The sequence below is a fragment of the Hyposmocoma kahamanoa genome, unplaced genomic scaffold (genome assembly GCF_003589595.1).
Source record: "Hyposmocoma kahamanoa isolate Upper Pololo Valley unplaced genomic scaffold, ASM358959v1 215, whole genome shotgun sequence".
Lineage (NCBI taxonomy): Eukaryota > Metazoa > Arthropoda > Insecta > Lepidoptera > Cosmopterigidae > Hyposmocoma > Hyposmocoma kahamanoa.
This window is the reverse complement of record NW_020653736.1, coordinates 3182590-3204661: the sequence shown is the minus strand read 5'-3', so window position 1 is coordinate 3204661 and position 22072 is coordinate 3182590. Positions and strand designations below refer to the sequence as shown.

General features: G+C 36.6%; 1 protein-coding gene across 1 annotated transcript in view; it reads left to right on the top strand.

The window, feature by feature from the left end:
- The window catches only part of LOC113227792, a 278118-nt gene that overhangs the window by 64682 nt on the left and 191364 nt on the right, over nucleotides 1-22072 (top strand). The window contains exons 2-3 of the mRNA XM_026460809.1: nucleotides 13172-13235; nucleotides 13342-13475. Coding sequence (XP_026316594.1) covers nucleotides 13356-13475 — 120 coding nt within the window. The 5' untranslated portion in view covers nucleotides 13172-13235; nucleotides 13342-13355. The remainder of the gene's footprint in view (nucleotides 1-13171; nucleotides 13236-13341; nucleotides 13476-22072) is intronic.

Sequence of the window (22072 nt, the reverse complement as noted above, 5' to 3'; positions counted from 1 at the left end):
GTCACCCGCGAACTATCCGACTCGTGCGCGTGCTTTAACTTTTGAATTTACTGGAATTAAACGACTGTAACCCCACGGTTTGTTTTAATTCTGGGGCGAATATGCGGGATTAATTTCGTAATTGTTACAAAATAAAAAAAATATACTTTAGTACTTTTAAAGTAATATTGTAGAAAAAAAATGTGGGTTACACCACTATTGCGCTGATAGCATCAATTAAGGTTTCATGTTTTATTGTTTTATATCCTTTTTAACATTTGTTTTATTATATTAGATTTAAGTTATAAATAAATAAATTTATCTTTATCCCTATGTACGCAGCGCAGCCAAAAAACTAAATAAGGGCTTATTTTAGCTATCTTCACAAGCAAATTTTCAATATGTTTCTTTTCTTTGTGTAAGTGACATTTGTCAACTGATAAAGTTGACCCCAGTCCTGGTGCTGCCAGCCAAGGAATCACTCATTGTGATTCCTTGGCTTATTATTTCCGCGAATTAGGTCCGTAAATAAACTTACTTCAACAAAATTCCGTTCATATTCAAACTCTTGAACTGCCCTAACTCCATTCAAACTTCCGGCAAACGGAATATAAAAAACCCGAAGCTAAAGCAAAGTTGAACTTGAGCCTGCAAAATAAAAAGAAGCTCGTCAAACAGATTCAACCGAATTTCAATATACTTAATAATAAATTGAAAGCGACCATTTTGAATCATTACTTTATCATCAGATGGATTTCCGCTTTCCGAAATAGATTCACTGAAACACAATATTACGTGTCTCTATAATAATAACGGACACACTCATATGTATACGCATATGTTTATAAAAGTCTTTTACACAATAATATATCAGGTTTTTCACGTTGAATGACTTAAGCGGTGTTATTTGCTAAGCGACGACGTTGAAAAGTGTAATCGGGTAGCATATTTACAGCCAAACTCATTCGCTAAACTTTTATGAATTTTGGGAAACCTCTACATCTATTAGATGTCATTATAATGATGAATTAATTAATATGTACGCAGTTGAGACTTCAATAGTCTTAAATTTTACATTATAATTTTACACAAATAGTTTTTGTCATTATACAAATCAAATCTTTATGTCAGCAGTGAATTATTGTGCAATTTCTGCATTGTGCATTCTTTAGGTTTTTTTTAATATAAATGCGCATTTGACCTCCATCTTACCTGATGATGAAGTCGACGACACTGAAGTAGTACCTGTTTTGAAAATAATGTCTACTTTGAAAAAGCCCAAAGTTTGAAAACTTTGAACACTTTCTCTCAAAACTTATCAACCTCTTGCCGTAGTTAGTTCTGATCATGGGCAGGATTAGATGATTGGCTGCTGTTGATATTGTACTCGTACGTATGCGATGTAGAATGCAAGTTCAGTCTGAATTTTCCAGCATTATTGCAAACGACAGCAGTGCCATCACCAAAGCGCAATGAGCGGTCAAAAAGTTCAACAAGAAGTTTGTTTTGTTCATTTGTTCTTTAGGTTTCTCTCCCATCAGAGGTTGGACAACATCACGACAATTTTGGCTCGCTGCCGCTCTAAAGAGCGACACTTCGTTTACGGCGATTTTGTTTTAAAGTAATTTGTACTTTATTTGATTTTTAATTCGGGACTTAATCACGTATTAAACATATTTTATTTACCTCGACGTTTCGGACGTATTGCAACGTAAATAAAATACGTTTTATACGTGATTAAGTCCCGAATTAAAAATCAAATAATGTGTGAAAATCGTGAAACTTTAAATCAAAGTAATTCGCACTTATCATTCCTTACGACGTTGCCAAAGTACGCCATCGCCCTGCGCTTAATGGTGTTCTTAAACTTCACATTTTTCTTTATTGCCCAATAAAGAAAAACCTCTACATTTATAACCCGGTCACGCCATGTGATCCTCAAAATACGGCAGTAAACCCATATCTCACAAACGTCTAGCTTCTTCGTTGTGTCCCTGTTTGTACACCTGAGAAGATGTAACAGCAGACAAAGCGCAATTTTCAGCTCAATCTCTGCTGAACGAGCCATTTCGATGTAGATTTTGATTTCCGGAGCATGGTCTCCATTTTCATTTACCCGACTTTCCAAATACTTATTGACCTTTTCGAGTATTGATCAACGTCCAAAATAATTAATAAAAATCAACCTTAAATCAATGAACATACACATACGAATTACAGTATTATTCATATCAACCACTACCGGCCAGCTATGAAAAAAAAAACGATTCAGGAGGCATTCTGGATTTAATTACCTACTTACATAATATATTCACCGAGGGACGATGCTTTAAATAGGCCCGGACGCCAGGCGCACTTGTGGGATTTATGGACATTAGAGGTTATCAATGGGGAAGTATTACTTTCTTTTCTACAATTAATTAGCCTGGATCATGAGTATGTTCAATAGAAGTGACGTATGATTAAATTGGCTTTCTATCGTGTTCCAGGGGTTGCACCCTAAACAACAAAAGGAGCCTCCCCGCAACGACGTACGAATTGTATTCCTAGTATGTCTTGTGCACCCGGCGAATACCTTAACGTCGATTGACAATTTTTTTCAGCAGGATGGCAAACATGTCCCATGCACAGTTCTGGATGGCGGCTACTTGTGGCGTGATCAGCGTGGCGAAGTTCCGGATTTTGGTTATAGTCTATGCCATCGACACAATAAGAAGAATCATGTTTCAAAGATTAACGACTTTAAACAGAGTGCTAGAAATGTTTGGGCTTCCCGTACGACGTACCATACCTTTTTTGTACGCACATCTGGCGCTTCCTGGACAACAGTCGGCGAATACCTTTTACGCCGATTGGTAAATCCTTTCACGACTGTGGCAAGCACTACATTGTATGTCATCGACGCGAAAGGAGAAGAAATGTTTCGATTATTTATTACACTGGTAATAATGTCTAAATACTTTGGCGTTATAAACTAAGGTGATGATTTATGTTGATGATGAAGTATTCAGAATGTGTTAAGTGATTTTACAAACACATTATTTCATAAAATATTACAAAAAAGTGCGGGTGCTCATTAGATTTCCGCCCCACGCGGCGACCTCACCCTTCGGTGGCCTGATGGCTGGCGTTGCTGAAAAAAACCTATTAACTATCAACTGACCAACAAGACCGGCCGTAACAAAGGGACCAGTAAAAATTTTGTTCAAAAAAGTTTGTTTGAAAAAATTTGTTTGTTCTATTCCAATGTGTAAAAATCAACAAAAACAAGAACTCAATAAAAATCAACAAACTAAACCTATATGGTTTATTTAATATAATTGAATGAATTTATTTAATGTAATTTTTGGACATATTGATGTCGCTAATTTGTATTAACAGTTCTACAAAGAAATTTGATGAGGAAACATTTAGTCTCCAGGGACTCATCTTAATGATAACCTAGAGAGGCTTTATTACGCGAAAATTGGTCGTTTATTGCCCGTGGTTCAACTGCGTAATCCAACTAGTAGGACTACGGGCAACATTGTTACATGATTGTAAAACAATTATTATTATGCTAAAACTATAGGGCTATTTTAGTGTTCTATATTTTGAGACGGTAACCCAAATGTCTAGCTTATAATCACAATGCATCATAAAAAGCCCTAATTGCTATAGTTTTAGCATAAAAATAATTGTTTTAATTTTTTTCGTGGCAACTTATTACAAAAGTAGGTGCAACTAATCATCATCATCTTCTTCTTCTTCCTGTCCTTATCCCACGCTAGGTGGGGTCGGCACAACACGTATTTATGTGAATACACGTTGTAAACGGATTTGGCATGGTGTTTTATGACTGGCCGCTTGCCTGACGTCAACCCTCCTTGGGAATACTCTATTTAAAGTGTGGCCAGAGCCCCTTTCGCTATGTGTAGGCTGCACCGCGTGCAGACGAGGAAGAATACTTAGAATTTATGGTCTTATTTCACCCTAGATCGAGTTTGCCGACCTGATCAGTCGCCATTCCAAAATAGATATGACGTTGGGTTTTAAAGCCAGCTACGGCGCTCTTCAGTGCACGCACCATGTAATATTTTCACTTAAAAGCGATACTTACAAAAATAATTCACAAAATACATCAAACAGGGTACGTTATTACAAGATTATATCTTGCGATTTTTTATGAACTGTCACAGGGATCATCCTAGAGAACAATTGTAGTTATTTCAGAACCAGTAACATTATTAATATTGACGGTGACTGTACTGAACCGATCAGTAAGTCCAATGCCCATACAATGTTGCCCGTAGTCCTAGTAGTTTGACCAAGGGCAAAGTTCTTTGCCTCTGGTCCAACTAATTGGACTACGCAGTTGGACCACGGGCAATAAACGAATTTGTTGACGAATTAAGCAGTCATATTATTCGTTCCAGATCTATAGTTTTTGCAATGTTTTGCTATTGTGGTCTGTTTCTCGAATCTCAGTCTGAAGTTCGCCTCATGCGTAAGGTGTTTAGAGGTTCCATCCAGATGTACTCATGACTTTGCAAAGGGAAAGTTGACTCAATGAACGAAACTTGATCAATCATTTGCAACCCGCTTAATTGGGTAACTTTTTCTTTTTATACCAATTAATGGAAGTAGTAAAAAGGAAGTCTCTATGCTAAAGTTAAAATGGATCTTCGAAGAGGCTATTTGCTGTTTGTACACTTGTAAATGTTACTATCCAGAGTGACTATGAAGTCACCGTCACCATTTTTGAGTTAATGTTATTTTATTACAGAATTTTGTTCAGAAGTCGGCTCCGACTACCTATCCTACTACCTTGTGGAGTCGAAACCCTAGGCCCATGGGGTCCCGGTACCCTTTATCTACACAAAATTTTATCCAAAAAATTAATAGACTGTCTGGGATACTCAAGGACACAAAGGAGGAACGCTGCCAGCAAAGGTGCTGCACGGTGCCCAAGAGGGTGCCTTGCTCAAGAGGGCCCAATTTTATTCATATAATTTGATCCTAGTCTTAGTTTCTAGTATTTAAGCTTTTATTGTACCTTACCTGTATATTTTAACTTATTGTCTAATACAATTCATTTAGAACCCTAAGTCTAAAGCCATAGAGCACAGGTTATTCGTTTTAGTACAGAGTGAGGTTTTTCTTTTAATTACAAATGTGTTTTATAGCAGTTTGTGATATATAAGCGGCTAAACTTAATTAGGGTTTCTGTCGTATGTTGATGAATGAAGCGTAATTGCGTTTAATATAAAAATATCTAAACTTTCAACATACAAACAAGCCATGAGAGGTTTTTCTAAAATGGTGTTGACTACTTCATCGGTTTAGGAATAGAATAAGTAGCTACTCTGTTAATATTTACTTCAATTATTTGACGTAACAGAGGCAGACTAGTAGCTTATTAAACTACCAGTTACTAAAGGAAACTAAGGAGTATTAATTTGTGATAATAGTTTATATATTTCGGAGGATTAGATCTTGAATTTTCTTTTAGCTACTGCCCAATTGAAATTGCCACAGCTTGATGCACTAATGGTTAGATTAACAATAATCCCTTGCTTTAACCGTGAAGGAAAACGTTGTTAGGAAACTTGCACGTCGTTTGAAGTTGTCAACAATGCGTTCAAGAGTTGTATCCGCTTCCTACACGTAGTTAATACTTTGGGTCGTTTGCGCTGCGTTCGTGACACGTCGGAACTCGTGTCGAAAAGTTACACGAATTTTCGCAATAGCCATGTTTGATGTCAAAGTAAATTCAAAAACAACAAAACGACAATGAATATAAAATAATAATAATAATGAATAACGCGAAATAAAAATGGATAAAATGTTAACCTCCAAATTCTTAAAAGACTCAATGATCATTTCAAAAGTTCTTTGTGAAAGAGTTCGTCTAGGGAAGTACTGGTAAGTTACCTATTTTTGCGGTTTAAATGGTAAGGGTGCTGGTGAAGTATAAGCACATGGGACTTTGCAATTTTATGTCTAAGAGTGACGGGCGCAGTGACAGTGCTCCTCAGATCGTTGTGTTTAAAGTTCTGAGTGGCACTGCAACCGTTTTGGATAACGTGAAAAAAAATGTCAGTTCGGGTGAAATCTCCACTTGGACACTATTTGGAAGAGACGCGTGCCCAGCTAGTCTAAGTTAGTACTGGGAATTGAACTCGGGTTTCTTACAAAAATAGGTAGGTAGTTTAAAATATTAGAGTTACTGCTCTTTACTATTAACTAATTTATATACCTATTAGTACATTGTGTATTAAGGGCGCTAAATAAGAAATTACTAACAAGAGTTTGTTAGAAGCCCGTAGTTAAGGGTGAGGGCTTTCATGACTCGAGGTGTGTAATTTGAACCTCCCGTGCTATGTACAATGTTTTTCATCACATTTGCGAGGAAATAGATACAACGACAATTTATTTCTTGTATGAAAAATATTCACGCGCTTCACAACATATTTATAATAGTTGCACACGGTGACTTTTAGCTACACTTGCGATTTATAGTAGATTGCGTCGACGCGAACGCGCGGGTGCAATCGCCTATATCGCGGATGCAAACGCGCGGGTGCAATCGCCTATATCGCGGATGCAAACGCGCGATTGCATCGATGCAATAGGCTATAAATCCTAAGTGTAGCGATGCAATCGCGCGTTTGTATCGATGTAATGTAACGGTAGACGATTAGCGACTCCATCGCGTTTGCATCGCTGCTAAAATTCCCCGTGTGTAACCGCTCTTGGGAATTTGAAAGATTTTGCAAATGGCGGGTTTATGTTTTTTTAAACAGATTGCCAGCTATTCTTGCACAGATAATACAACTCGAATTAAAATGATATAAAAGCACAGACGCACGCAGCCATAATGTATAAATAAATATTATATATATAAATATAAATTATATATAAAAATATAAATAAATATATAATAATGTCTAAATTCTAAAAATACTGCAGAATTTGAAATCACAAAATAAATCCAGTAAAATATTGTGAAATTGCAAATTTTTTTTATACTTCAAGTTTATGCGAATATACGTTCAGGTTTTTCGAGCATAAAAAATTCATAGGGCGATAATGTAATGAAAAAGCCAATGGACACAATTTAGGACATGGTCGACTTTGCCTGCGTATACTTTACGAGCAAGTGTGATGGAAATGTATATTGTTCATTATTACTTTGGTTATTTATCGTCTGTCCTTCACCCTTAAAATAGAAATTTAGATAAATTAGATATATTTTGAATGATGAAATGGGCCAGACGGTGTACTCCCTTAGTGGCGTAGTCGGCCGGGGTTTATTAAATCCAACCGCCTCAAATTCGTTATTATTATTATTAGAAACGCTTATTTTTAGAATAGTCAAGTTAAATTTCTTTAGTCTGCGACGAAAGTATAGGTAAATCAAGAAACAATTAAAATTGATAATGGAAAGCTAAGGAAAAGGGCATTGTTTCAATTTAAAGCTTGAGGGTTTCGGGGCTTGGGGTGAAAAAGGTTTATTGGTTAGTGGGGAATTGACTGGCTATCAAATTAGATTGTTTTTATTGGTGGAAGTGTAATTGTTATACGAAATAATGTTCTTTGACAATTACGTAATATAAAATTTACTTAGGTTTAAGACAGCCTGCGAGCCGGATCTGCGCGTTTTTACTAATATCAAGTAATTATTCTCTAGCGTCTATAGGGACAGGATCGTTTTGTTGGATTTAATAAAATTGTCTCTATAAAAAGAAATTTGTCTATTTCTAAGTAATCTGTTTTTACCGTGCACAGCAGGAGGTCTAACCAACTAGCAAATGCAATCAAATTCAAAGTCAAGTCAAAGTCAAAGATTTATTCCATAGGTAAAATAAATTTACACTTGAAAACGTCACATTTAAGCTACTGCTCGGTCACTACGCTGACCTCCCTGAGAAGAACGAGCAAGAAACTCTAGGGATTGCTCTTTTCAAATAAACTTAAATGCTATGGAATACACTTTGAATCAAATTTGTGTGGATTCTGGAGCCATGTCGTCTTTCCATACATCTTTATCTAACACGTAGTCTTCAATTTGTAATATGATTTTTCGATCAAAATATTTTTAATGTAGTTTTTAAACTTAGGCAATGATAAACTTAATATATGCTCCGGAATCTTATTGTAAAAACGTATACAGTTCCCCATAAAAGAGTTGTTTACCTTGGTTAAACGAAATCGTGGTTTGGACTTAGCTCTAAGGTTAATATTATGGATATCTTCTTTCTTATTGAAATTTTGTATATTTTTACGGGCATATAAAATATTTGAGTAAATGTACTGTGACGCCACAGTCATGATACCAGTCTCCTTAAACTTTTCTCTGAGAGAAACCCGAGAGTCTAGACGGTACACAGAACGAATCGCTCGTTTTTGCAATACAAATATCGTTTGAATATTTGCCGCTTTACCCCTCATGAGAATCCCGTAGGACATTATACTATGGAAGTAACTAAAGTAAACTAGTCTAGCAGTACTAACATCGGTAAGCTCACGTATTCTGCGGACTACGCAGTACGCAAAATACGTGTGTTTACCTATGTTATTACTGCATACTCATGCAGCGGAGCTTAATCTGCTGGCCAGGGAAGATATATGTGGAAACGATTAAAGTTTACTATCTAAGGTCACTCCCAAGAAGACTACTTTATAAACAAGGTCTAACTTTTCTCCGTTTATTTCTATGCTTGGACTAGTCGATTTTACGTTAGGTAATTCAAATTTAACACATTTTGTGTTCTTGGCATTAAGCAATAAATCGTTAGCATTAAACCAATAAACTACTTTAGAGAGTTTGTCTGTCTGTTTTAAAAATCAAGGATGTGTCATCAGCAAACAACACTATTTCGCAATGGTCCTAAACAAAGAATGGCAGATATTTAATATAAATCAGAAATAAGAAAGTTCCAAGTATTGAGCCCTGCGGAACACCCATTTTTACCAGAGAACCCAAAGAAGTCACTCCATTTATGTCTACTTTCTGAATTCTACCGTTGAGATATGACAAGTTTCGACGCCTTGCCATTTACACCGTAATGTTCCAGCTTCCTAATAAGAGTAATATGATCAACGCAATCAAATGCCTTTGAGAGGTCACGGAAAACACCAATAGCGTTCTGGGACCGTTCCCAAGCATCAAAGATGTGTTTTAGTAACGCTACCCCCGCATCACTAGTCGATCTACCACTAGTAAACCCGCATTGTTCACTATGAAAAATATGATTCCTACCGAAATAGGACAGTAATTGAGTTAGCATAACCTTTTCGAATATTTTACTTAAAGCTGGTAAAATTGAAATAGGCCTATAGTTGCTAGGATCAACTTTCCTACCGCTTTTAAATAAGGGAATAACCTTTCTGTATTTCATTAAATCGGGAAAAAACACCTTCGTCAACGCACCTATTGAAAGCTACAGCTAAATTTGGGGAAATTAGATCAATAACTGAGTCTATAACTTTAGTTGATATGCCCCAGAGATCTTCAGTTTTTTAACATGTATTGATTTAAAGGCTTTTATGATGTCTTGTGGGTTAACATGACGGAAATTAAATAAACTGCCACAAACATTGACTTACAATTATATGGACGTCGTGTCCGCGCTAAAAAGTGTCCGAACTTATAGGGCGTTAAAATCGTATACAGAGCGTCATTCACGCTTTAGTCTTTGTTTATTCGACTGACAGCGAAGCAAGCATAATTAGACAGTACTGCGATGATATTACTATTAAAATTCAACGTTTTAGCTTTTTTATATTCCTTTACATGTCACTACGCTTAAATAGGTTGACTTGGAACATTTTTTCGTGGTTTTTGTATTAGACCCGTCGTCCATTTACTTGTAAGTCAATGGCCACAAACGTTAAAATTTTACTTTAGGAGATCAATAGCAAGTGAAGGGGAGGAATTTAATGATTCTGTAGTATTCACAGCAATTTCCGAAAAGAACGATTCAAAAGCTTGGGCTACTTTATCTTTAGATTAGATTAGATTTTATAAGTTTGCTGTCTAATTCTAAAACCATATCTCTATCGTGTTGTTTAACCCTGCCTGACTCTATATTTATTATTTATTTATTATACTTTTTATTTATTATTCGGTTCTGGCACTCGCCGGCCGCTGTTGCGACACGCTCGCTGCACTGTCTCGTCTCTTGCAGCTTTGTCATATATTAACCTAATCTAAACCTACAGGAGGGGGTCAAACCAACTAGCCAATGCAAACAAATTAGATCATGCACCATTGCACATAAATTGACCTGGAATTATATTTATTTATTAAATTTTATTTTTTTTATTTCATTTATAATACATTATACTCTGTGAATGTTATATGTGAAGTGTTTACATAAAATGAACATTATGCCATCGGTACATTAGATTGAAAGTTGTTATATCAATCGTTTATTATACCCAGTGACCTTTATGACATGCAAGAATATGTCAAATGTCTGTATACCATAAATTAATTAAAACTGTTGAGCGATAAATCGACTAAATTTGTTGTTATATATTACAAGCCGCACCCAAGAAAAATGCCTTCAGCATACCGTGCTGGACGCTCTCCCAAGGCAGACCTTATGAATTTTTCTATGTGCTTGTTTTTGCGGATCTTTGTTTTTTGTTTTTAATGACTGTAAAAGTTTTTCTTCACTCAGCCAGGTTCTTTTACAGCTACCAACGGCTGACTAGTGTATATATATGTATAACTATGTATTTATTTAATTACCAATAGCAGCGGTGCGGCACCAAGATTCCGTCACGTTGCTGGTAATTAAGCTATAATTGACGACTCATGGTACATTAATCGCGCTGCGATTAAATACGAGTTCAGACGTAGGTGATTAACTGTAACGCATATTCATCGGCACGCTGTGTTCGAGATGACGTGCACGTGTTGTGTCTGAACATGATTATGAATGAATCAATTACGTTTAAGTTGAATATTGCGTGTTCGAATTAAAATCAGAGATCACTGTTTTGGTGTCGTTTAGTGAAATACTTCGCGGGCTTTCCTATTACTTTGATCACAGTTATTTATCTCCTAATTTTATTGTTAAACTTCGTCCATTTGTAAATGATTAGTAGCAACAACTCTCACTTAAGAGTGACGGAAAAAGCAGTAGAGTTTCATGTGAAAGAGTGCGTCCAGGGAAGCACTGTCACCTTTTTTTTTTATTGTGACTCGGCAAAATGACTGCACCGCGCCTGATGGAAAGTGCGAATACAGTCCAGAGATGAGAGTAACGGATGGAAAACACAAATATCTTCACTCCGTCACTATCATTTTGCCGGTCTGGCCAAATGCTTCTTCACACTACGTTTGAAGGACCCGATGTTATAGAGGGGAGGGAATACATGCGCCGGGAGTTAGTTACCTTACCTATTTCTGACACCAAGTAGTAACGCTAGCATTACTGTGTTCCGGTTTAGAAGGGTAAGAGTGCTGGTGAAATTACCGGCACATGGGCCTTGTCTACTTGTGTCTTAGAGTGACGGGTGCAGTAACAGTGCCCCTCATATCTTTGCGATTTAAAGCTCTGAGTGGCTCTGCAATTGTTATGGATATGCGTGTGACAGGCCTTACCAACAGGCGTACGACTTGTTCGTCCTGTCTCTTGATATTATAAAAAAATCGGGATTAACATTCGTCATCCCTTCGAAAACGTGTGAAGTGCCCAACCCTTATTATCCTGCGTGGCGGATACGGAGGACACCATGCCCAGCAGTGGGACTTATAATGGAATGACGATGCTTCTGTGCTCACATGTCTAAGCGATACGATGACGCATATGTGTAAGAGTTCCGTAGTTTTATAGCGCTACGGGTTAAAAGCCTTCAGCGCGCCCTTTTATTGTCCGATGTCGCAATCAAAGCTATAGGGGACAAATGTTAAATGTCTTTCAGAAATAATCTCCGTACAGAGTACTAAAAAAACCGACTTCAAAAGTTCGTGGATTTTCATCTATTTGCCAAGTTTTGTTGAAATCGGTTACGGGAAAGCGCGCGAAACCGGATTCATCCCCTAGATTGTCACCCTTTGAGGTGGAATATTTTCTTTTAATTTAAATGGAACCACTACTGAGGTACCCTCGTTCCAACAAAAAAGAATCATGAAAATCGGTTCACAAATATCGGAGTTATCGCGTAACATATATACGACAAAAAAACTATTTGTCAAAATGTCGCAACAAACTGGTCTCTTTTTGTTAACACTGGATTGTTAATACCTAGAACCCTCTTGGTACCAATGCGGGTCTAACTATGATTAAAACCATCTCACATAGAAACGTCAAAGAATATACAATTGAAATATTGAAAGGAAAAGCGTGACATTAGGGTACAATGGTGTAAGACATCAAAAGGTCCATAACCTGATTTGGGTCACCCGCCGTCGCCGTCCGCCGCTGACCCAACTGCCTCGCCCTAATTGCCGGCAAGGGCACTGGGACGATTTCTTAATAAGCACTTCTACCCTCTTTATTTAGGGATTTTGAATCTATGCCTCAATTTATTTTTGGGTTCGGCCTAACAAGTTTTCACTCGGACGGACACTCTATTTATTTCTACCGCAGCAGAAGCAGCCCTGCTGTGATGCGAATTGAAAGCTTGTGGAGTTTAATCATATTAACTCACAATATCGATGTTTGTGCCCTTATTAGTACAATATATTAGCTCTCAATGTGCGAAGGTCGAAATCCAATCAATTTTTCATATTAACAACATCGCTACAATATATAATAACGTATCAAATGCCACACCCAGTTAACAAGCTCAGAGCGTGGAAAGGAGGGTTGAATAATCAGGTTATCAAACAGCGACGGGTCTCCGCTATTAGCGATTGGTACTTTAACGTGTCCCTTATAACATTTCTCTATCACATCCAATTGTCGTTAACCGAGTGACCAAACTTCAGCTGAAAAAAAAATTGTAATTCAGAAGTAGTCAATATTCTTAAATGTTTTTAGAGCACAGACGTTGGGTTACTGACCTGTTATTTCTACATAACGCTATAAATAACAAGATTAAATGTTGCGATCTTCTCAACAAACTTAATCTTGCTGTAGCTTACAACTATACCAGATAACTGGCTGCACTTGCCAGCGCAGAGTTCATATCTCTTAATAGTCAAAACAATTATTGCATTACAAGGCAGCTAAGGCGTTCTGGTTTGTTGCAGGCGGATGGGCGACACCAAGCTCCCAAAATCCAGTCGTCTCGACCCACCCCTGAAATCGCTGCAGGTAAATAAAATTCTTCACAAGTTTGTGGTTATTCTGTCAGCACGATCACCTTGAATGCTTTAAATGATTTGAAAGCCATTACTAGCTGTGCTCTGTGGTGTTGCAGCAGGCGTCGGCAGCATGACGGTGGCGCGCGGCGAGAGCTCGCCGGAGCGGCTGGGCGGCGCGCTGCGGCGGCTGCACTACAAAGCCACCCGAAGAACGCACTCTGCCCGACACCACGCCACCACGCCGCCCAAGGTACACAAGACTTTATTCATACTTTGAGATAAATTCATCGATATTATCAAATTCCTGAACTTGAACTATTCATAGTTACATTGGTAACTCTAGATAAAAGAAGATTGATTATCTTATAGGTGTTTTACAAAAAGAACCGATTTATGAGAAAATAAGAAAACACAAGAATCCATACTATTATTCCTTATACGCGCACGTAGCGCTGGACCCGTTAAGGTGATAGGTATTTAGGCCTTTTCATGCAATCTGTCAATCTTACTTAAAACTACTAATCTGTGAGTGAAGTGAAGGCAGAGGACAATCAACGCTCTGCGCATTCAGTACAACACGCGTTTAGACTGTTGTTGGAGTTGTTGTATCAGTTATTTAAGTTATCAAAACAGCTCAGCGCTGCAGTGTACGCGATAAAAATACGAAAACTTTCAGATGTCGAAACAACTAGATTGCTATACTTCAGCTACTTTCACACTTTAATGACATACGGCATTTTGCTTTGGGGTAATGCCGCCGATATTAATATAATCTTTGTCTTGCAGAAACGTGCGGTTTAGGCAATTACAATCTGCGCCCCAGAGTGTCTTTGAGAGACAAGTTTAAAGAGATTAACATTGTTACACTAACGCCACAGCACAATTATGAAAATGTTATTTATGTTAAGAAAAATAATTTTTTTTTATGAAAAATAGTGACAGATATAACATTAGTACGAGGAATAAAAATAAATTAGCTGTTCTTGACAGTGCTCCTTATAAAGTCTCAAATTCATTTAAAGGTCAATATATACGCTTCTATAATAAGATTTCGATTGATATTCAAAATTTGCCATTTACGAGGTTTAAAACTGTAGTGAAATAAAAACTTTATACTAAAGGTTATTTGTTATACACATTCTGCGTACTTGGATGACAAAAATCCGTGGTAGCTCTTTCAGATAGTCACGATCTAAGATATTTGAATTAAAATACTGTAGTGATAAATGTATTTAAATATATGTATAATATAATATTTACAAAGAGCAACCCCTGGAGTTTCTTGCTCATTCTTGTCAGGGGAATCTGCCTTACGAATGAACAGTAAAGTTTACTCAGTATGACGATTTCAAGTGCAATTTGCTTACGTATGAAACAAAGATTATTTGACTTTGAATTTGACTTTGATACATTCGCGAAAGGATGGCGTTCATACTATTTTCAGAAGAAGGCCTGCCTGCTTAGTTGAATCAATTGCAGCACAAATCACATTTTCGATGATGTTGATAGGGTGGTTGTTGGATACCTGATCACATTACAATGTATCACTGTAAGGTGGCTATACTTCCCTGGACGAACTCTTTGACAAGAAGCTCTACTGCTATTTAAATATTACATTCTATATCTAAGGAAACCATTTAGAAATGCAATAAACATAATACGAATTCTACAATGTGATCCGTATATATTGATCAATATATTATGAGCTATTACTGGCACAAAGCGATATCACAATAGGTACGTCACAATGTGTACGTCGCAATTCAAATAGGAGTTTATTATGTTTAAGTAATGTACGTAAATTATATACGCTTCAGCGTATAAGTCAACGGGGTAAATGTTAAATGGGGACTTGAATAGTGTGGGATCGCAAAGTTACCCCTCTCTCTACGTACATTTTATGCATTAAACGTATATAATATGAATTGAAAGATAGAACACGAAAAAATCCTTCGATCTGGCCGGATTCGAATCAGCATCTTCTAAAAGCCGTGCCAACTAAGCCACGGAACGAACCAGCGGACCTCACGAATTTCTCTATGTGCTTGTTGCAGAGTTTTGTTTTTTATTTTTAACGACTTTTTGCCGTAGCGCCATCTGTGAGAAATCTGCTTTGGTATGTTTAAAGCTATCGGCTGTACATGTTTTTTTTTGTAGTTTATCAAAAGCTAGAGAAACAATGGTTTTGTTCGTAAACACAAATTTTACATTACACTTATTAAATCAAATTGTTCACTTTTTTCATTTTAAAGAAACCAGTTGTTCTCTACATCTAATAATATGAACCTGTATAATGCGCCATGCAGGTTGTTACTTGCTATGCATGATAATCAAAATATGCATGAATACGAAACTCTTGGGACTGCAACAATCCAGTGGCTATTTCCCGTTTTGATCACAGTCGAAGTTGTAGCATAAATCTTTTAAAACGTTCTCAAATATATACAATTTTTTTAGTAGAAGTAGAGCTTCTTGTGAAATAGTCTTTCCAGGCATTGTATTGCTCCGTTACCTATTTCTGCCGCCGAGCAGTAAAATCAACATTACTGCGTTCAATTTTGAAGGTTAAAGGTGCTGGTGATAGCACAGGCATAAGAGCCTTGTCAACTTCATATCTCTGAGTGAGTGCCTTCGCATCTTTACGATTTAAAGCTTTGAAGGGCACTGCAACTGTTATGGATATGCGTGTCGCCTACCACAAGACCCATAGGTATTTCTGTAAAATACATCCGCGGGATATCGTCCGATCGGACGTGTTTTTTATTCTGCTATGAATGTTATCGAGTCTATACCACCAGAAATAGGTAAGGTGGCAGTACTGCCCTCGACGAACTCGTTCCTAACGAGCTCTACTGCTACTAAAATGACGGAGCAGTGGAGAATTTTGAGGGAGACCTTTGTCCAGCCGTGGGACATAGTAGGATAATAAAAAAAATTGTCTGCAAAAGTGGCACGCGTGTGGCGCGATAGTGACCATGCAGCAGCGACGCTAAATATTGTATAAAAAAACAATTGTATAAAATTAGTAGGGTCGCGGCTACAGCGCCACCGACGCGCCACTGCCGCACTTCTACGTGTGTCTAATTTGAAGGCGCCCTAATACGCACTATTGGGAATAATTACATTTACATTTGGACATTCGCAGAAATTTTTTGATTTCACTAAAGTATTAGATTCTGCATATGGCGTAGGACATTCACAATTCGTTAAAAAAAGTAACTACTTAATACGACGGGCTTTCCAGTGGCGAATGCCTACCAGATAGGCCCTAGCCTATGTTTCCTAAGTATTGTGTTGATGAATAACTTTTTTTATTGTATTTCATTCAAATGCAACAAAATAATATTTATGCGCAACATTTATTGGTTTCGGTAAACATTAACTATGAAAATCCAATTTTAATTTCGCTACGTATATATTTTGCTGCAAAAGACTTGTTCACTTTCGCTTTGGGTTTGTCTTATGCCCTTGTTTATTCTTATTTTGTGCGCCGTAACACCGATCCCTGTGTTTGTAGACTAATCTGTTTATCGGATCAATACACCATTACATCTGTACGATTCTAACGCTTCTATAATTTATATCGTCCAGCTCAATTGCAATTTCAACGGAAAACATACATTTAACAAAGTTGTACCGAAAACACATTACCAGGCGAGCAAAGAGAATGAAGAGGTAGGCTCCAAAGCCTAATTGAATCCTGCAGTGAAGCCGGTACTTAATGGGCACTTCAAACGTGATTATCCTCGTCCTCGACAGTCGCGAAAAGTCTTTAATCCACTTTTTAGTAATTCTTCCATGTATTATACCTTCGTAATACCCTTTAGGACCCAATTTAAGCGAATAAGTAGGTAGTTGTGTCTTTGTAATCAGGGGTTAGAACAATAAATAAAAATGGTCCCAGTGTAGTACCTTGTGCGACACCTTTTTGTATGGTAGGTGTTGATGAAGTTATTTTGTGTGATATCTATTACTAAATTTCTCGCACTTTCGGGTTTAAGTAGTATTACTTAAAATATGAATTAACGTCTGTTTTAATGGTAAAAAAAAAACACTTAGAGAAAGTCCAAACTTATGTCGTTGCTGTCTCTCTGTTGGGCAAAAGCGTCCCTCATTTTCTCTCTCTTATACCTGATTCGGGTATTTGCGTACTAATGAAATTATACATCTATTGAAATTTTGTGCTTAAGCGGTAAGCACTTTTACCACTATATTAGTGCTATTAATTATTGAAAAATGTAATAACAAGGCACATTTTCTGTAACGACTACCACCTGTTCATTGGTAGTGTACAACCTGCAATTTGCCGATTACTTTTGCATGCAACAACGGCGTGTCGTGACAAGCTGTTACAACATGGTTACAACTAACGTCTGTAGTCTAATGGAATACTTTATTCGATTTTCGCCTTGGCTTTAAAACAAAATCTATTTTTAAGACTTTAAGATTTTTTCTGAAAATGCTTTTTCTAGACCTCACACAATTTTAACAAGTTTAAGTAGCTCTTGCTGCATATAAAATAAAGATGAAGTACAATGTAATCCGGCTGCTACGGAACGTTAGTCGGTTTATTTGTATTAAAATTTGAAACTGACCCTGTAAACCATTTTCAAAAAAAGAAAAAGCAATTCTACAACGTTCTTATTGTTGGATAAGACATTGTTATGTAAGGAAGAAACGACATAATTCGCTGATGTGAAAAATAAAGATTCCTAGATCATAAAGCCTCCGTTGTCATGCGGCAGTGCGGCAGCGGCGGGCGTCATTACTTACGGGAAATGGGCTGGCGGAAACAGAACCGGGAACCGGCTATTGGCTGTCACCATTGCGCCTAGTAAGGCTTTGTGCGTCTGATTTCTCTCACATGTTGCTTAGTGATATAGTTCATTATTATTATAATAAATAATAAATAGTGAAATAATTTTGTGTGAAAACTTGCCTTTTAACTTTCTTTTTTAACCGACTTCAAAAAAGCAGAAAGTTTTCAATTGGACTGTATTTTTTTTTTGTATGTATGTTACGCCATAACTCCGGTATTTGTGAACCGATTTCCATGATTCTTTTTTGCTGGAAAGAGGGTACCTCCATAGTGCTCCCATTGAATTTTGAAGAAAATGTGAAAAATGTTCACGCATGTAGATTCATTTTTATAAATAGCACCTAAATTTTATTTTAATGGTTGATTTTGCTATTCTCCAATTCAAGGCGTTTTTCTCTCAATATGCTTTGAGTAGTAAGAACCAATTTTTATTATCTCCTGTGTCAAGTCCTATAGTATTTTCACACCGTATAGTAATCAGCGTATACCCTCAATTTTACTATATATATTTTTAAAAGTGGTTGATTTAACATTTTCATTGTTATACGGAATTAGCCAAAGCCATTTGAGTTTGTACAGACACTTAGCGGTTTGTGTTTATAAGAAGGCGAATTTAACCGGGATAATTCAGAGCTGTTTCATGACATGTAACTGACCAGTGTCCGTTGTTTCAAGATCATCAGCTCTTTTCCCAGTTAGCGTATTGGTAAACTATGTAAATCTGATGACTCTATAATAATGTGGTGATTGTCTGATGTTGCAACTAGGACAGGCTGCAGGCTATCCAACGTGTGTTTTTATAGCTTAATCAAACAAATATCGTGTTTGGGCTCATAAATTTGGTCTCGATGTGTAATTATAGATGGTGACTACGGTCTGGTGATGGAACAAGAGGTGGACATTGGAACTAAGCTTTATTAAAAAAAAAAACCGACTCAAAACTCATTCACTCAGTTATTAATTTGCCACCCTTAGAGGTGGAATATTTTTTTCAAATTGGGACTCTGCCCAACAAAAAAATAATTATCAAAATCAGTTCACAAACCGCAGCCGGAGTTATCGCATAACATACACACAAACAAAGCATACAGACGAATTGAAAAGACGAAGACTTTTTATGCAATATTTTGAACTATCTATCTATCTATCTATAAGTGTTTTTACAGGACAGGCTTTTAAACAGACGGTCGGATATTTCATAGTAGTATATTTCTTTCGGTCACGAAGGCAGTTAAATTTAAAAAGGCAAGTCAAGTTACGGACCTGTCGAAATTCTCCTGTGTTTTTGTTATACATATTTGTACTGCATTTTGCTTTGCCTTCGGCATTCGTCGCCGCCAGTGACATTTAGTGATAGATTTTGATTTTGATGTCGCGAAATTATTGCTTTATATTATTTTTCTATTCTTTCTGTCATGATTTTGTTTTATTGTATTGTTTTTTCGCTTGTCACTGTGCCGAGAATTATATTTTGTGTTTCATCCACAATTGATTGTGCCCATTTCTTTGGTTTCTTCATTCCAATTTTATACAGTCTTCATTGTCCACTTCATTTTAATCAAAAATCTTTCACTAGATGCCATTAGTAACGACCGATGCCGAAAGCCAGTTCAAAGATCTGTAAAAAAAACACATAGGAGTGTTTTGACCTGTGGTTCAGTTGGTAAGAGTAATGCTAAGTTACTGGTCGTGGGTTCAAGACTCACCGGGTCAAAGTACTTTTCTATGTCTGTATTTCTATTAGTGAATGGCGATCGCACGCAGTTGTGACTATCTTATCGTCCTTATGATCCTTGCTTTTGTGACTTTACTTTTAATATGTGTGCATCTTATCCTGCTTATCAAATTTTCTTTCAATGTATTGTTCTTTGTTGGTATTGAAGTTGGCTGTTTTTAGTTGTTTATCAAAACTAGAACTATATTCGATTTTGTAAGAAATTTATGAATGTGCCAAAATTAAATGTAAACCGCCTCTCTTTTTGTTCTACTAATCATGTTTCATAAGCTTATTGTAATATACTTAGTTATTGTAATAGGCTAAGTTATTGTTATTTTTAGGCAACTCACTTGACGGACGTAAGACCTAGCTACCCATGGCAAAGGGGATCCTAGTTTGGGAGCTCGGCACATCTCTGTACCTATTTTTCTGTGTTTTGCAATAATGATATTGTTCAAAGATATGTGTTCGACTTTGTATAATTAATCAGAACAAACCTAGTGGAGTTAGTTCACAAAAAATCTCAATAATACATTTAAAAAGGAAATTTAAATTAAATAACCACCGATACAAAACAGTGTAAACCAAAAAGCCAATAAAGTCACCATCTGTAAGTTAACAACTTGTCGAGAACAATTTAATGAGATCCGAGCTCCACGGTACCGCGGAGAACCAAGTTAAGTCGATCGGACAAGCGGAAGTAAAATAAATAATCATTTTATGACTGAGACCCCTACACTAATAGGGAAAATGAGCTAAGCCATCCCGGTTAAATTAGGTTTCAAATAGAAATACCCCCTTTGCGTTTAGTCCCTCCATTTGGAACCTGTAATACTACAGACAAAGCCTTCAAACTCGTAACTAACCTCTTTATGCGTCATAGATTAAAAAAAAAATTCTAAATAAAAAAGACTTAAAAAATGGCTCGTGTAATATAAATAATGCGATCTATAACTTTTACTAGGCTATCAATATAGTATTTTGTAAAAAACCGACCTCAAAATATTGTGGTCAAAATCTATTTGCCAAGTTTTATTGAAATCAGTTAACGGAAAATGGGTGAAATCCAATAAACCGGATTCGGCCCCTAATTTTCCACCCTTAGAGGCAGAATATTTTCTTGAAATTTAAATGGGATCACTAATGAGGTAACATAGAAAAGAATCAATTGAAATCGGTTAAGGAATGTCAGAGGAGTCGCGTAATATAGACCTAACAAAAGAAAAATACTGTCAAATTGAGAACCTCGTTCATTTTTTTAAGTCGGTTAACAACTATAATATTTCGTGAACGTTCCTTCTCTCCACAATCGACGGGATGATTGACTCGACAGTGGCTGGAGCAAAACGAAATGTTTCATGTTGATTCGTTTTTAGTTTGGTGATTTTTAACGGTTTTAGTTGCTTAATTATTTTACGCAGCTGTTTAAAACAACTTTGTGAATAATTTATTGCCAAACATTTCCTTTTGAAAAGTTCCGTGGTTAAATTATTAATAGTATTTTATGCAATACGAACGTACTTAAAGTTGAGCACGTATGTACGTATAGGTACGAGTTTTTAATACCTAATTGTGTAATGATTGCATACAATCATTGACTTACAATATATGGACGTCGGGTCCGCGCTAAAAAGTGTCCGAACTTATAGGGCGTTAAAATCGTATACAGAGCGTCATTCACGCTTTAGTCTTCGTTTGTTCGACTGACAGCGAAGCAAGCAAAATTAGACAGTACTGCGATGACATTACAATTTAAATTCAACGTTTTAGCTTTTTCATATTCCTTGACATGTCACTACGTTTAAATAGGTTGACTTGGGACATTTTTTTCGTGGTTTTTGTATTAGACTCGTCCATTTATTTGTAAGTCAATGCATACAATGCTTTCTTTACGAGTAAATAAAATAATGAAACACAATCAATATTCAAATATTATTTTATTTATATTGTTTTTAAATAGCTCTTTTTTGCCAAATGATTACGCCTTTCTACCCGTTTAACTTGAGATATTATTTAATGTAATTATAACTTTTTAATTAAAAAAAACCCGACCTCAAAAGTTCGTGGAATTACACCTATTTGCCAAGTTTTATTGAAATCCGTTATGGGAAAGAGTGCGAAACCGGATTCATTCCCTAGTTTGCCACCCTTAGAGGTAGAATACTTTCTTCAAGTTTAAATGGGACCAATACCGAGGTACCCTCTTTCGAACAAAAAAACATTCACCAAAATCGGTTCACAAATGCCTATGAGGCATACCTATATTACGCGATAACTCCACATCGCGTACAAGAAATATTAGTAACCTCGC